Genomic DNA, 15,877 nt, shown 5'->3' with positions numbered 1-15,877 from the left:
GGTCCATAAGATCAAAGCCGAGCCCGAGGGTCCAATTTCCTTTAGAGCAACTCCAGCGTTGGAGCCCTCCCCCCTAGCAATACACTATTCAATCCACCTAATGAACAGTAATTGCCCTTAATGAACAGTAAGTAGCCCTGACAATAGAATTTGCATCTCCACCGTTACACTTCAATAGCCCTGGCAATAGGCAATAAAATATTAGTATTTTTTTATTTATAAAATTAATACAAAATAATTTTAATTGTAATATCGGATAAGATTTTTAATCGTTCTCGTTGCGCCATGTGTCATTATCCGAAGTATTATTAAATAATACAAAATAATACAAATAAATAATTATAATGAAAATAAGTAACTAGCAAATATATACATATATATATATATATATATATATATATATATATAAGTAACAAATATAATGAAAATAAGTAAGAAGGCTTCAAGTTTAGTAAATAATGAAAATAAGTAACAAATAAATAATTATAATGAAAATAAGTAACTAGCAAATATTATAATAAATAATTATCATGCAAATGTATACCTAGCAAATATATATATATATATATATATATGTCATGTTAATCATAACATGGGGCTAGAGTTCCAAGTTTAGTAAATAATTTTAACCTTAAATATACACATTTTTTTTTCTTAATGTAAGTGATATTATACATTAATTTTAATGAAAATAAGTAAAAAATAAATAATACAAACAACATAACAAATAAATGTAACAAATAAGTAACAAATAAGGTAGATGATAATGAGAAGGTATTTATAGAAAAGTAAAAACAATTTTTTTTACAATTTTTTTCAGATTTTTCAGATATTTTTTTGAATTTTTTTGAATTTTTTTTAAATTTTTATTCAATTAATTAATCTATGCCGTTGGATATAAAAAAATTTGAATTCCAACACTCCAGATTGTGCCACGTGTCACAACGGTAACTTTTCAGATTTTTAAAACTATTTTTTCATTTATTTTTTAATTTATAAAGCATTTTAATATCCACCGTTGATCTCAGATCGAACGGTGGATATTAAATCTGACTTTTTTTTTTTACCGTTGAGATCTAACGGTCCACATTAACTGACCGTTAAGATCTAACGCACCGTGGGAAGCCACGTGGCTTCCCAACGGTAACTGACACTTTATTTTTTTAATTTTTTTTGTGTCGGCGACGCGCCCCCACGCGCGGGTGGGGTGCACGCGCCTGACATAAAAAAAATTAAATAATGCGCTGACGCCACTCTGGCGTCAGCATTGCGTCACCCCCACCTCGGGCTCAAGGCCTGGCAATCCCTCACGGGCCTGGCCCTCGGGCCTCCCCCTTCCATCCGGCTCCCCCACGCTGGAGCCAAGCCACCGGCCCTCGGGCCATTGTTTTGGACCCCTTCCCCCGAGCAAAACCCCACGCTGGGGATGCTCTTAGGAACGGATCGTCCAAAGGCTCCACTTAAAAAGGAAATTATAGGGCTCTATCCAATAAAGTGAAACAACTGCTGTGTCTAATCTGACCCATCAAACATGGTGAAAAAGCAAAACAAAATAAAATTGATCAGAAAACTCGTCGCCTAATGTGTAACAAGTTAGATCTTTAATAGCTTCTGCAAAAGCGTGACAAGTTAGATAATTAATGATAAATTTTTTATTGTGTCGGAAATACGAAGTAGTACATTACATGTTACTTTATAATTGGAGAATAGTTGAAAAATAAAATTTTCTTCTATTTATATAAGGGTAATGCTAGAGAGATTAAATTTGTAAACCAAATAATATGGTATTTGTTGATTGAATGATTACTTCAGTGTTGATTAACATGCATATTTTCTATTTGTTACACGTCATTTGGTTTGTAAATTTAGTTTAAAATTTTGATCTTCATAGCATTGTCCTTTGTAAAATGACATGTAATGTACCACTTGATTTTCTGAACACAATAAAAAATTTCAAACCAAAACCAACACCTCAATGTTTTGATATAACATGTTGCTGGAAGAAAGGGTTCACAAAGTTCATAAGGATGCGAAAGAAACCACAAAAAAGATTAAACCACACCAGTAACGGTGGCAATTCAAGAACGCCTAATGCTAATCATATGAAACTTGTTCAACCTAGAAATTCTTTCCCGTGATCATTAGACGAAGTTGATGCTGCTGAAGCCTTCCCCAAAGAGGTGGAACCAGCAACATTGCCAATGCCAGTGAGCTTGGCGTGTGGAAAAACCTCGTCAAGGGTTTTTTCGCGAACAAGGACACTCACAACTTCAGACATTGTAGGTCTGACACTAGGACCTAGAGTAGTGCAATACACTGCTAATTTCATAATGACCAGGGCTTCTTTTTCATCATATTTATACAAACTTTTATCAACCAAGCTCTTCAAATTTCCTTCGGCAAGTGCTTGATAAGCCTGCACATATGCAGGATGGGTTGTTAGCATCAAGCTTGAATGCGTAATCACACCTAAAAATGCATAATCAAATATAGAGAAGAAAACACAAAAGCACAACCCTGTCATCACTCTTACTTACCCTATCTAAAAGAACCTGAGTTTCCTCGTTTAATTTGCTCAATATGTTTCTCTTCCCACTAACAATTTCAAGTATGACCACCCCAAAGCTGTAAACATCCGCTTTGTACGTTATGTCATTTGTTTCGAGGTAACACTCTGGCGCCATGTAGCCTCTGTAGTTAGCATAAGCATTTAGTTTTACATAGACTTAAATTTGCCTCATATTTGCCTCATAAAACTGGTGAGTTACTTGTTCACTTACTCCGGAACTTCTCTTGTGATGACCTTAACTTTAGCTTCTTTGGTATAAAGACTTGCATATCCAAAGTCTGATATCTTAGCCTCAAAATTTTCATTAAGAAGAATATTAGCGGATTTTATATTCCTATGAAGAATCTGTACTCTCGGATGCTCATGTAGATAATTCAAACCCTTTGCTATTCCCAAGCAAATATTAACCCTTGTATTCCAATCAAGCTTGAATGTGCTAGAAGTACTCGAGCCTGCAGTTGCATACACTTCAATACGTTATATGTTGTATTCGTCTTTCATGATAGTTTTAAAACCATTATATGCATCAAAACATTACAGTACAAGTAAAAAAGAAGTAGAAAATACATTACCAAATAAGATATCGGCAAGGGATTGCTTTTCCATGTACTCGTAAACAAGAAGTTGGAGGTCTTTATCAATATAAACATCCAACAGTTGAAGGATATTTTTGTGTTGTAATGACCTTATGGTGCCAATTTCCTTGTTCAGGTCTTCGATGTTTTTCTTAAATTGAGCGGGATCTAGTTTCTTCACAGCTACAATATGACCATGCAGTTCTGCCTTCATCCACAAAAAAAAAATATAGAATAAACCAAAATTACAAAAATAATAGAATGTATGCAAGTATATAAGTTTACCTTATAAACTGTCCCAAAACGCCCAAGTTTTTTTTTGTTGCTAAAATTTTCAGTAGCCTTTATTAATTCTTTGACGGTGATAAATTTATCTTGAAGCTCGTCACCTATTTTTTCTTCACCTATTTTGATTTCTGTTCAGAGAAAAAAATGCATCAAGAACATATATCAATCAGACAACTTTAATTCTTTTCGTTTTGGTGTATCAAAGAGGACATGTTCTCGTATCGCAATGCAGTATATAATTGTAGCTTTGCATGCAGTTTATAGACACTTACTGTGGACCTCTTTGCTTGACAGCCAGCCCATCCTCCAAGCAAAAGACAATAAAAGCAGCAGAGCAGCAACGATTGAAGCAATCGTAATCAATGCAGCACGTTGACCTTTATGTTTGTCGGGATTAATTTCGAACTCTGGAATTAGTGGGAAGAGAGTAATAATACATGAGTGATAATTTGAACAAAATAAATTTAAAAGGAATTGATTAACGGAATAAAGTATTACAAGGAGTCACAGAAATAGCTGATATTAGGGGTCCATTAAAACTAGGCCAGCTAATAGACCCCTTTCCACGCCAGTACAAGTGGATCTCCAACAGATCACTATCATGTACAACCTCAGCTGAAAGATTTACCGGTATTGGTTTTTCTACACTTCCCGCCTTCTTTCTAATGTCGAAATTATTTAGTCTCCTCTTACCTTGCAACAAAATTTACTGAGAATAATATTATCCAATAAATAATAGTAGAATAATATGACCCAAAAAATGAATTGTTACCTGAATATATACATCAAATGCGCGTTTTCTTAAACTAGTATAGTCTGCATTCTTGTTGTAAACAATTTCATTGAAATGAAGCGTCACAGTATATTTGCCTTTACGCAAACAAAAAGCATAATACTTGAGAGATAATGGGGACAGACGAGCATTTTCATACAACGGTGCCTCAGTATTGGAAACTAATCCACATGTCATTCTCTTGATGTAATCACTAGTATTAATATTTTGCGCACCAAAGTCTCCGGAAAGGCTGTAAGCCCAGTTTTTCTTTGGACTTGTGTAAAAGAGGGACGTGTCATTATCTTGATCATATTTATGCCCATTAACAGTTGTTTCTTCACCACCACAATTAATAAACAAGGAATGGTCTGCAAGAAAAAATTAACACATATCATAATATATTCTGCGGCATTTAGTTTGTTTTCAGGATGCCGATTTCCGAAGAATAAACTTACACTTTGGTTTGTTTTCAGGACAGTATGTGTTCTTCATTTCAAATGGACCCATCCTAAAAGTAGTTACCAATATGTTATACAAGGCTCTGATGATTGAGTCTCTTACTAATGCAAAACGGAAAAGAAACATACGTATATAACAAATCTGATGCAGTGGTTGAGGAGTTGCCGCAGCAGGCAAACAAGTTCCTGAAAAAATAGTTCAAGGTCATGAAACAAAAAATTTCTTAATTGATAATTTTACCAACTCAAGTGATGTGCAACAATAATTGTGGAGTTTTAAACAAAAGCCCCGATTCAATTAGTAGTGGAAGTGGAACCATTCTATTTCGTCAACAGAAACATTAAGGAAAAGAAACAAATCCTCACAGTTGTTGGTTGTTTGGTACTGCATAGTCTATTGCTGAAAAATTGTTGAACGAAAGATCCCTAAAAGATAAAATACCATGCATCAAACTCATTAATTAATTTGTACATATGAGCAAAAAAATTAAAGCTGTTCGAAATGAAAGTTCTTTTCACTTCAGTTCAGAATATGAAGACATACATCCTAGTTTGTAAGGGCGTAAAGATCCAAAGCGGGATGTTCCCGTTAAGCATATTTCTAGAAAAAGACCTGAACATAATTAAGCGTATATATATCATATTAACGCATGTAATTAACAAGGCTCAGACCTGTAATTAATCTAAATATTAATTCTAATATTTGGTTGTATTATTGATGAGTGTTGCTGCTAATGGAAGCAGCTTTCATATATACATATACACACACGCATGCATTAAACAAATACAAAAACAGATGGCATCCTTGCTGCCCATGATGCAGTAACCGAAGTGCAAATCCCTGCTGTCTAGGGTGTGGCATCCACATGCATCATTCCAAGCACAGGTTGTAAAGGTGGCGTGCTCACTGCAAGCTGAAAGCACAAAAGTCTAAAACCATGTGCAATATTCCTTATGACCAAGTTAGTGGGACAAGTTCTCTCAACACTCCCCCTCAAGTTTGGAATGAATGTTGATTATTCCTAACTTGCAAAGCAAAGTCGTAAACTGGTATAAGCTCAGTGGCTTTGTGAAGATGTCGGCTGGTTGTTTCATGGTTGAGATGTGAGATGTCTCGATCATTCCACTTTGAACCCTTTCTCGTACAAGATGGCAGTCAATTTCTATGTGTTTGGTTCTTTCGTGAAAGACCGGATTCGAAGCGATGTGAAGTGCCGCTTGATTATCACAATATAACTTGACTGGACGTTCATGTTTGATACCCAAGTCTTGTAGAACAGATTTCAACCAAGTGACTTCACAACAAGTTGCTGCCATTGAACGATACTCCGCCTCTGCACTAGAACGTGACACAGTATTTTGTTTCTTGCTTTTCCAGGAGATCAAGGATTCTCCAAGAAATACACAGTATCCGGTGGTAGAACGTCGTGTGTCTCGACATCTGGCCCAATCCGCATCACAAAAAGCATTCAATTGAATTGGACTTCTTGCAGAAAGAAAAATACCTTGCCCTGGTGTGTGCTTAACGTATCGTAAGACTCGCTGGGCTGCCTCCAAGTGTGGAGTTCGAGGCTTCTCCATAAATTGACTAAGAATATGGACAGCATACACCAAATCAGGGCGCGTGATTGTCAGGTAGATTAGTCTCCCAACAAGTCGTCGATAAGAGGAAGGATCAGTAACCCATTGTCCTTCGTCCTTTCTGAGTGATAAGTTTTGCTCCATAGGAGAGGTGGCTGGTTTTGCGCCAAGATGACCTGCATCCTCAAGTATTTCAAGGGCATATTTTCGCTGTGAGAGAGTGATCCCCTTGCTAGAGCGAGCAATTTCAATGCCCAAGAAATATCTTAATTGGCCAAGGTCTTTCAACTTGAATTGCTTCATAAGAAAAGACTTGGTATCTTCAATTGCTTGTATGTTATTTCCTGCCAAGATAATATCATCAACATAGACAAGGAGGGCAGTGAATTTACCATCATGGTTTCGGACGAACAATGAATAATCTGCCTTGGATTGTTGATAACCGGCCTTTCTAAGAGCACAAGAGAGTTTGATAAACCATTGACGAGATGCTTGCTTAAGTCCATACAAAGATTTATGAAGTTTACAAACTCGTGTCTCCCCCTTTCGTCCGAAACCAGGAGGCAAGGACATGTAGACATCTTCTTCAAGATCACCATGGAGGAAAGCGTTATTAACATCAAGCTGGTGGAGGTGCCATTGTTGGACCGAGGCAACAGCAAGGAGTAGGCGAACTGTAGTCAATTTTGCAACCGGAGCAAAGGTCTCTCGATAGTCTAAGCCTTCAATTTGGCTATAACCTTTGGCAACCAAGCGTGTTTTATATCTCTCAATGGATCCATCGGATCGAAATTTGATTTTGTAAACCCATTTACATCCAACCGGCTTCTTGCCAGGGGGCAATGGTTGCAGAGACCATGTCCTATTCGCAACAAGGGCTGCCAGTTCTTCTTCCATAGCGAAACGCCAGTGAGGGTCGCGTATAGCCTGTGAGAATGAGCTGGGTTCTATGGCAGCTGAAATGGAAGTGGTGAAAGCACGATGTCGAGCAGATAAACGATCGTATGTGAGGACATCAGACAAAGGGTAAGGAGTACCTGGTACTTTGGTCAACGCCGAGTGAGATGAAGGGACGGACCGAGAAGGGAGGTTGATGTCGATGTGATATTGTTGAAGATAACCAGGTGCATGAGTGGGTCGTTTAAGACGAGGTGGTGAGGTGGAAAGAAAAGGAGATGAAACCGAAACAGGACTCACCGGCGAAGAAGAGGATGGATCGATGGAATCCTGCTCCAGTAGAATGGACGGATGAATGATGGGATCATCACAGGTAGTATCTTGAGTATGTGGAAACATAAGTGGTGAAACTGCAGCAGAAGATGAAAAAGGGAACACATGTTCATGGAAAATAACATCACGGGAGATAAAGATTTTACCCGTGTGAAGGTCGTAAACTCGATATCCCTTTGTGCCATATGGATACCCAAGAAAAAGACACCGTGTGGCTCTTGCATCAAATTTTGTGGGACGATGGTGGTGGGTGGAAGAAAAACATAAGCAACCAAACACTCGCAAATGTGCATACGCTGGCTGTTTGTGGTGAAGTATTTCATAGGGTGATTTGCCTTGAAGAAGAGGAGTGAGAGTTCGATTTATGAGATAAGTGGCAGTGAGGATTGCATCACCCCAAAATTTCTTAGGAAGATGAGATTGAAAAAGTAAGGCTCTAGCAACATTGAGTAAGTGGCGGTGTTTGCGCTCTGCTACCCCGTTTTGTTGGGGAGTAGAGACACAACTTGTTTGATGGAGAATCCCCTTATCTGAAAAAAATTGGGTCATAAAAAATTCTGGACCGTTATCACTACGAAGAACCTTGACTCGTGTGGAAAATTGTGTTTCAACAAGGTGGATAAAAGTAATGAGATAAGATCGTGCATCTGATTTGTGATTCATTAAATAAACCCATGTACATCTTGAGAAATCATCCACAATAGTTAAGAAATATTGTGCCCCTGTGATAGTGGGAACATGGTAACCTCCCCAAATGTCAACATGAATTAACTCAAAAGGAGCCTTTGTGGTGATAGAACTCAAAGGAAAAGGAGCACGTGTTTGTTTGGCTAATGGACAGATCAAACAATCATCAATGCTACAAAAATTCAAATTTTTAATGCAAGTAGAGAGATGCCGTAAGGTCTTGTTGGAAAGATGGCCAAGGCGTTGATGCCAAAGCTGAGAAGAGGAAGAGGCAACAATTGACGCTGAATTGCACCTGGTTTTCATCACATTATCAAGGTAGTAGAGTCCTTCTCGTTCAGTTCCCGTCCCAATCATCTTCCCCGATCGTTGGCCCTGAAGTAGACACATTTTATCAGTGAAGATGACAAAGCAAGATGAGGTATTAGTGAGTTTGCTGACAGAAATTAAATTCAGTTTAAATGATGGAACACAAAGCACGTTGTGAAGGGTGAGATCATTCGAGAGATGAACTGTGCCAATATGTGTGACATCGGCAAGTGCATGATTGGGTAAGTGCACTTGTCGATTGTATACCGGAACACTTGTGGTCATTAAGCTTGGTGAGCAGACCATGTGGTCTGTGGCGCCTGTATCGAAAATCCAGTCCCTTCCCTTATTGAGAGCAGAAGCACAAAAAACTCTACCTGACAAGTTATTCATAGTAGAGGTGGTACCGACATGATTAGATGTTGAGCAGATTGTGATATTGCTCGGAAGTGAGGCTGTAGGACGAAGGAAATGTTGCTGGAGGCGTTGGCTGGGTATCAACATGATTAGCCTTGGAATTGAAACCCCTGCGATCCTGATAATCTCCCCAATTGCTGTTGTCTTTCGCCTTTTTCAGTTTGCGGCATTGATCAATGGTGTGACCTTTCCAATTACAGTAGTCGCACTTGAGGTGTGCACGACAGGTATCTGAAGTGTGTCCAGTTGCATCACAACGACCACATTTTAGATGGGAATTTCTTGGAGAAAAATTCCTACCAAAGTTTCGCATGTTATCCCGCACGGCGAAAGCTGCGGTATCGGTGACTGAGGACCTTCCAGGAGCATGTATTGAAACTGTTCTTTGCTTCTCATCTTGAATAATAAGTGAAAAAGCTTTGTTGACAACAGGGAGGGGATCCATAAGTAAAAGTTGCCCACGAACCGCAGCGTAGGATTCATTGAGGCCCATGAGAAACTTCATGGTTTTCTGACTTTGCTGAAACTGCATTAATTCTTTTGCAGCTCCACATGTACAGGTTGGGAGAGTGCACATGGCATCACGTTCATCCCAAAAACTTTTCAGTTTGGTATAATATGCACCAATGTTCAAATTCCCTTGAACACTTCCATGTATCTCTTGTTCAATATGGAAGAGATGTACACTGTTTGTGTGAGAGAAACGTTCCTTCAACTCATTCCAAATATCAGCTGCAACATTGTTGTAGATGACACTTGCTCCGATATCTTTCGAGACAGAGTTGAGCAGCCAGGATTTCACGAGGTTGTTGCAACGAGTCCACTGTTGGAATTCACTTGTGGATGCAGACTCGGGCCTTTTAATGGATCCATTGATGAATCTTTCCTTGTTCTTGGCATTGAGGGCCATGGCCATGGCTCGGCTCCAAGTGGAGTAATTTTCGTCATTCAAAGGGTGTGTGACGAGGATCGCTCCAGGCTGATCAGAGTGATGAAGATAAAGAGGATCGCTGGGATCTTCATATTTGGTGTGTTTGCTGGAAGAGTCAGTTGCCATGTCGGCAGTCAGTGTGCAGTGGCTGTGCTTGGCTGTGCTCTGCGGCTGTGCTTAATGGCTGTGACAGGTAGAGCAGCGACGATGGCTGTGTAGCAGCTTTGCGATGGCAAGGCAGCGAGTGTGCAGCTTGCAGTGCACTGGTTGCTGCAGTAACAGATGTCGCTGTTTACAATCCTCAAGATATGCTGTGGAGGAGGAAGCTGGAGGAGCAAGCTGAGTTGCAGCAAGCACTTGAAATTCAAAGTCGAAGACTGATGGGCCTGCAGCTACTTGATGTCAAGAAGCATCACCACTGTGCGCTTTCTGCCAGCACTTCGGTTCACAGCAGCCAAGAAGTTCCCCACGATGACTCTTGCGCTCTGATACCATATTAATTCTAATATTTGGTTGTATTATTGATGAGTGTTGCTGCTAATGGAAGCAGCTTTCATATATACATATACACACACGCATGCATTAAACAAATACAAAAACAGATGGCATCCTTGCTGCCCATGATGCAGTAACCGAAGTGCAAATCCCTGCTGTCTAGGGTGTGGCATCCACATGCATCATTCCAAGCACAGGTTGTAAAGGTGGCGTGCTCACTGCAAGCTGAAAGCACAAAAGTCTAAAACCATGTGCAATATTCCTTATGTCCAAGTTAGTGGGACAAGTTCTCTCAACACTAAATTCTTCCAATTAAGAATGTTATTCCTTTACATGTAGTAAATCATATTTGATTGTACAAACGGGAGATCACCGGTTAAGTTATTGAAGCTCAAGTCTCTGCAAGACGAAACACAAAGTGGATTTACAGTTAAAAGGAGTTTGGTATTAAAAATATACTGGTTTCGTGTAATTGGCTATATATTGTGAAATAAAAAAATACAACATAGAAAGATATATCAGATGGTGCTTAATTAACAGTCCGATAACGCAATTAAGGATTAGTTGGAGATTGCTTATAGAATGACTAAAAGTCATTTCTAATAGTTAAAAGCACTTATGATTGCGTGTGTCACAAAAAGTAATAAATGATTTTGGGTTGTAAAAGTGTATTCTAAAAAAAAAAATGCACATCATATGATTTTTCAGGAAATACTTTGAAGTGCTTTGGCAAGAAATAACTTGAATTTTTAATAAAAAAGTTAAAAAAGTTTTTAGTGAAAACACTTCTAACATAAGTACTTATGAGTAGAAAACAAGCCCTAAAACTGAATCGTAGAAAACAAGCCATAAAACTGATTCAATTTTCTTTCCAGCCAAACTAACAGGACAACTCAAAAGCAAAATTACAAAAGAAGTGAGATTACAGGTATCTTAGATTTATCATTTCTCCAATGCTTTTGGGGATTGGGCCGATGATTGAGCAGTTCCTCAGAGTTCTGTAGAAAACCAAATGAAGAATGAAAAAAGGCCTTTGGGCACAAACTGGGCTAGAAGCAATAATTACAACAAACCACTCACAGATATAAGAAATTGGTACTGTTGGCGATTTTTGGTGGTAAATGGAAACCATCATTTGCCAGGTCACTTATGAACCTGTAGAGGAATAAATATATAATACATTTTCAACCTCTAATCATAATATATATGCCTATATTATAGAAACAGCGAAGTGAAAGAAAGAAGAAGATGTCCTATACAGAGACTGAAGTTTTGGCAAATTGAATATTTCTTTAGTCAGCTTTCCCTTGAAATTGTTTCCCTCGAGATCCCTGCACGCCGTGTAAAAAATTTATCTTTTAAGAAAACTCAATACTACGAGGGAGGGAATAATATTGCTACCTGATAAGGGAGGCATATTGTATGTCCTCCTGTTTGGATGTCCTTTCCATCTTTTTTTTATTTTGTGCGGTAATAGGAGGAGATGAGAAAGGCACTCAAACAGGAGGGCAAACAATCTGCCTCCCCTGATAAGTGTAAAGGGGAACGGATTCTCTTTGGATATATCATGTGAGGATTTTAGAGATCCCCACATCTCAGTCGTTCATTATATATCGTACGATTAATTTTCATCAGATATTATTTATGTTTAATTTAAAATAATAAAAATCAAATGATTTATTATCACACAATTCACAATGAACGGTTAAAATATAGATATTTTTAAGACGTTGACATAATAAATCAGGCCGTTTCCAGTGTAAAGCTAAAAATTACTTACACGTATTCGATATTAGTCCACTTGGCTATGGTTTCAACGGGTAAGGGACCAGAGATGTCATTCCCGGATATTGAACTGTATGCATTCACCAATCACCATCATATTCTCTTAATTATTTAATTGATTTGTGGCAAACCTCAAATTAATCATTGACAGGAGTGAACACTTACAACTCTTTCAGGCTTGTGAGGTTGCCATAAGTTTCTGGAATTTTATCAGTCAAATAATTGGCTGACACCAAGCTGCAACAATGAAGGAGACACTCTCCTATATTAATTACTTTTGCTTATTATTTTAATTTTATTTAGTTTTCAAGGATGAGATTTTTTTTTCATTTAAACTTACAAGGTTTCGAGTGATTTCAACTTTCCGAGGCTGTTTGGAAGATTACCAAAGAGTTGATTCTCAGACAGATCCCTATGGAAAAAAAAATTGACAAAGGACTTCTTGGAATTAACGTTCTAGAAGATTAATTATATATATAGAGGTCTTTCTTCACCATTACCAAAGCCAAAAACATTGTTGATTTGAAGTCGTCCGTTTTATGCATGTAAATAAATTCATAAGTCTATAAGTATAATCAAAGGTGGTGTAAGTAAAGAACAAACATAGTTGTAAGACTTGAAAGATCTCCAAAATACTCAGGAATTGAGCCTGATAACTTATTAAGTTGCAGATTCCTGCAAAAGCCCGAGAAAGAAAACCTTGCATGAAATGAATTAATACATCACAAATTAAATTTTGATGAGATGGAGGATATTAAGAAAAGAAATAATTAATTAATGTACTTACAATACAGTAAGATTCGTCAGTGATCTCAATTGTGGTACACAGCCGGTAAGCAAGTTGTTATGCAAATATCTATACATAGGACGTGAAAATGAAACCATAAGAATATTAACAAAAACAATTAATCAAAATTAATCAAGACGACTCTCCATAATTAAATTAGTGACGTCAAGCCCTTACAGATATTGAAGAGAATCCAACTCGTTTAAGCTTGCTGGTATTAAACCACTAAGTTGATTTCCTGATAGATCCCTTGATATAGAGAATTTCAAATCAAATTTCTAGTTTTCAAAAGTACTAGAGCATCCCCGTTGAAAACCGCCAATCGATGAACAATGAATTTTCATGTAAAACTATCTAGTATATATTTACTTACAGGATTTCGAGATACTTCAAATAACTCAAGGTATCAGGTATCCTGCCATGAAGTTTGTTGTTGGCTAGAGAGCTTTTGATATGATATTTGAATGAAAGAAAAAAAAAAAAAATTAATTAGGTTGAACTTATAATTAGAGGTTGGTGGGAAGAGAAAGAGTCAGATTACGTACAGTTTCCTTAGGTTGCTAAGATAACCCACATCTTCAATAATAGTTCCACTTAAATCTGAGTTGGTTATTGTACTGTATGCCACACAAAATGAGTGCACAAAAAAAAAGGTTAGTATATAATTTTAAACAAGATTTAACGTGTACTTGTGAAATATTATTTTATACATACATTTCAGAGATCCTTGAAATATTGCAATCACATATGATTTCTGAACCGTATTCTGAGATTACGTCAAGGCAATATGTGGTTTGCTTTTGCCTTCCTAAGTTGCTCGTAAGGGCCAGGAGAGTAGACGCTGCCAATATTTTGGTAAGTAATTAATAAATACGATGGTCATGCCTCTTAATTAGCTGAAATCAATTAATTAAATATGTGTTTAAAGGTAATATAATCAGAAAGTTGGCTGGTGATTAAAACAGATAGAGTGAAATTGGCACTGAATACCTTCATCTGGTCTCAACCAACAATCAGCTCTGCAGTGGAATTTGGAATGAGGCGACTGTCCAAGTTGCCAAAGTAGAATATGATATAAAACAAGCTTAGTAAGCTGCAGTCTTAAAGAAGGCTTCTTCATTTCTGTTGCTAGCTCGTACCTCGTTATAGATGATAATTTGGTCCATCAATGTCACTTGCCTATATATAGTACGAAATAATATATTGGGTTATTATACAAAATGGTCCCTGGAATTTGCATGATCAATATAAATGGTCTCTGAGATTGAAAATCAATAGAAATGGTCCATGAGATTGAAAATCAATAGAAATGGTCTCTGAGATTGTCCATCATCCATGATTTTGATCCTTCTGTTAAAAAAGATTTTGGACAATTTTCAAAGTTTTGTAACTCAATCGTTTCTTAACCAAATTCGACTCATAATATATCAAAATGAAAATAGGAAAGTGTAGAATAAGATTATACCTATTTGGAAGCCCAATGTTTGCCGGAGATCCGAAAAATAGCCTGAGAGGTGACTGGTCGGGAAAACTCGAAAATTCGCCGGAAACTGGCTAAACTTTAAACATTCATAACTTCTTCAATACTCAACCAAATCGAGTGATTCAAAAACAAAAATAATACTTCTTGACGAGACGAAGAGAATGGTACCTTTCTCGAAGGCTAACTCGCCGTAGTTTGGTCGGACAACGGCTCGAAAATGGCTAACCATTTTCGAGTTAGCCACTTTCAAGAAGTTTTCCGGCCAAACCACGGCGAGTTAGCAGTAAAGAAATATACCATTCTCTTCATCTCGTCAAGAAGTATGATTTTCTTTTTGAATTACTCAATTTCGTTGAGTATTGAAGAAGTTATGAACGTTTAAAGTTTACCCAGTTTTCGGCGAGTTTTCCAGTTTTCCCACGGACCAGTCACCTTTTAGGCTATTTTCCGGCCATCTCCGGCAATCATTGGGCTTCCAAATAGGTATAATCTTGTTCTACACTTTATTATCTTCATTTTGATATATTATGGGTTTAATTTGGTTAAGAATCGATTGAGTTACGAAGCTTTGAAAATTGTCTAAAGAGTTTTTAACGAAATGACCAAAATCATGGATGGTGGACAATCTCAGGTACCATTTCTATTGATTTTCAATCTCAGGGACCATTTCTATTGATCATTTCAATCTCAGGGACCATTTAAATTGAATCTAACTTTCGAATAAGATACTTGTTTGCATTTAATATAGAGAACTTTAACAAAAATTCAAGAATTAAATTGGCAGTTCATCCTTTAATATAAAGATGGTCAACGATGCAAATAGCAGTAATCATGAAAGAAAGGTTATTCGTCTTTCATTGGCGGAAGAGGATCCTCTCCTGAGCTCAGGATGAGGATCCTCCTAACCACAAAATCCAAACCGTTCAAATTTAATCCAACGACTCTAAATAAGGGGTCTCCAAAAGTTATAATAATTGCAATCGTTGAATTAAATTTGAATGGTCCTGATTTCGTGATCAAGAAGATCTCATCTTGTGCTCAGAAGATGATCCTTTTTCTTCATTGGCACCCCCACCCCTCCTTTCCGTATATGTTGTACCATATCAAAAGTAATCATTATTATCACAAAGTAAAATCGAACAATTTCATTATAAAAATGATACTTTTATTACATTTATTATACTATATTTATAAGAAACTTTAACGAAAAACTTTTGATACTATTTATTTTAACAAAAAAATCATATTTTTATATTAAAAAGTCAATCTTAGTACTATTCATTTTACCCTTTATTTTTTCATTTTCGTTAAAACTCAAAGTTTTCAAACCATTTTCATTAATTTTCCTATATTTTTATGTATCACCGAGCAATTTCAACCCTAATTCTTAAGACATATTCCAATTTTTAGAGTAAAACTCAAATTTTAGATTCTAAACTTACCCCAACTTGCTCCAACCCAATATGAGTTAAAACTCAAAACTCATTTATGGAGTAAATTTAGCCCA

General features: G+C 37.1%; 2 protein-coding genes and 1 pseudogene across 2 annotated transcripts; all 3 read right to left on the bottom strand.

Annotated features, from left to right (window-relative positions):
• Positions 1–1,951: 1,951 nt before the first annotated feature.
• LOC148693951 (cold-responsive protein kinase 1-like) lies at positions 1,952–2,753 on the bottom strand. Its single transcript, XM_088677592.1, has 2 exons — positions 2,538–2,753; positions 1,952–2,416 (listed from the first exon to the last, which is right to left on the bottom strand). Exons 1-2 carry the CDS (start codon positions 2,682–2,684, stop codon positions 2,114–2,116), a joined length of 450 nt encoding a protein of 149 aa, XP_088533718.1. The 5' UTR covers positions 2,685–2,753; the 3' UTR covers positions 1,952–2,113.
• Positions 2,754–2,776: 23 nt separating this feature from the next.
• LOC148693950 (cold-responsive protein kinase 1 pseudogene) lies at positions 2,777–3,358 on the bottom strand (annotated as a pseudogene).
• A 346-nt stretch (positions 3,359–3,704) lies between these two features.
• On the bottom strand, positions 3,705–14,040 carry LOC137728646 (uncharacterized). The gene is made up of 21 exons (XM_088677591.1): positions 13,878–14,040; positions 13,602–13,728; positions 13,433–13,504; positions 13,261–13,332; positions 13,065–13,136; positions 12,888–12,956; positions 12,704–12,775; positions 12,441–12,512; positions 12,266–12,337; positions 12,096–12,170; positions 11,575–11,646; positions 11,396–11,470; positions 11,242–11,313; positions 10,649–10,714; positions 5,210–5,278; positions 5,032–5,091; positions 4,795–4,851; positions 4,663–4,715; positions 4,205–4,575; positions 3,931–4,125; positions 3,705–3,839 (listed from the first exon to the last, which is right to left on the bottom strand). Exons 1-20 carry the CDS (start codon positions 14,005–14,007, stop codon positions 4,111–4,113), a joined length of 1,743 nt encoding a protein of 580 aa, XP_088533717.1. The 5' UTR covers positions 14,008–14,040; the 3' UTR covers positions 3,705–3,839; positions 3,931–4,110.
• Positions 14,041–15,877: the final 1,837 nt, after the last annotated feature.

The sequence above is a fragment of the Pyrus communis genome, chromosome 10, assembly GCF_041283825.1.
Source record: "Pyrus communis isolate YQ-2024b chromosome 10, ASM4128382v1, whole genome shotgun sequence".
Taxonomy (NCBI): domain Eukaryota; kingdom Viridiplantae; phylum Streptophyta; class Magnoliopsida; order Rosales; family Rosaceae; genus Pyrus; species Pyrus communis.
The sequence above is the reverse complement of the archived record's forward strand: the minus strand, read 5'-3'. Positions and strand labels throughout refer to the sequence as shown.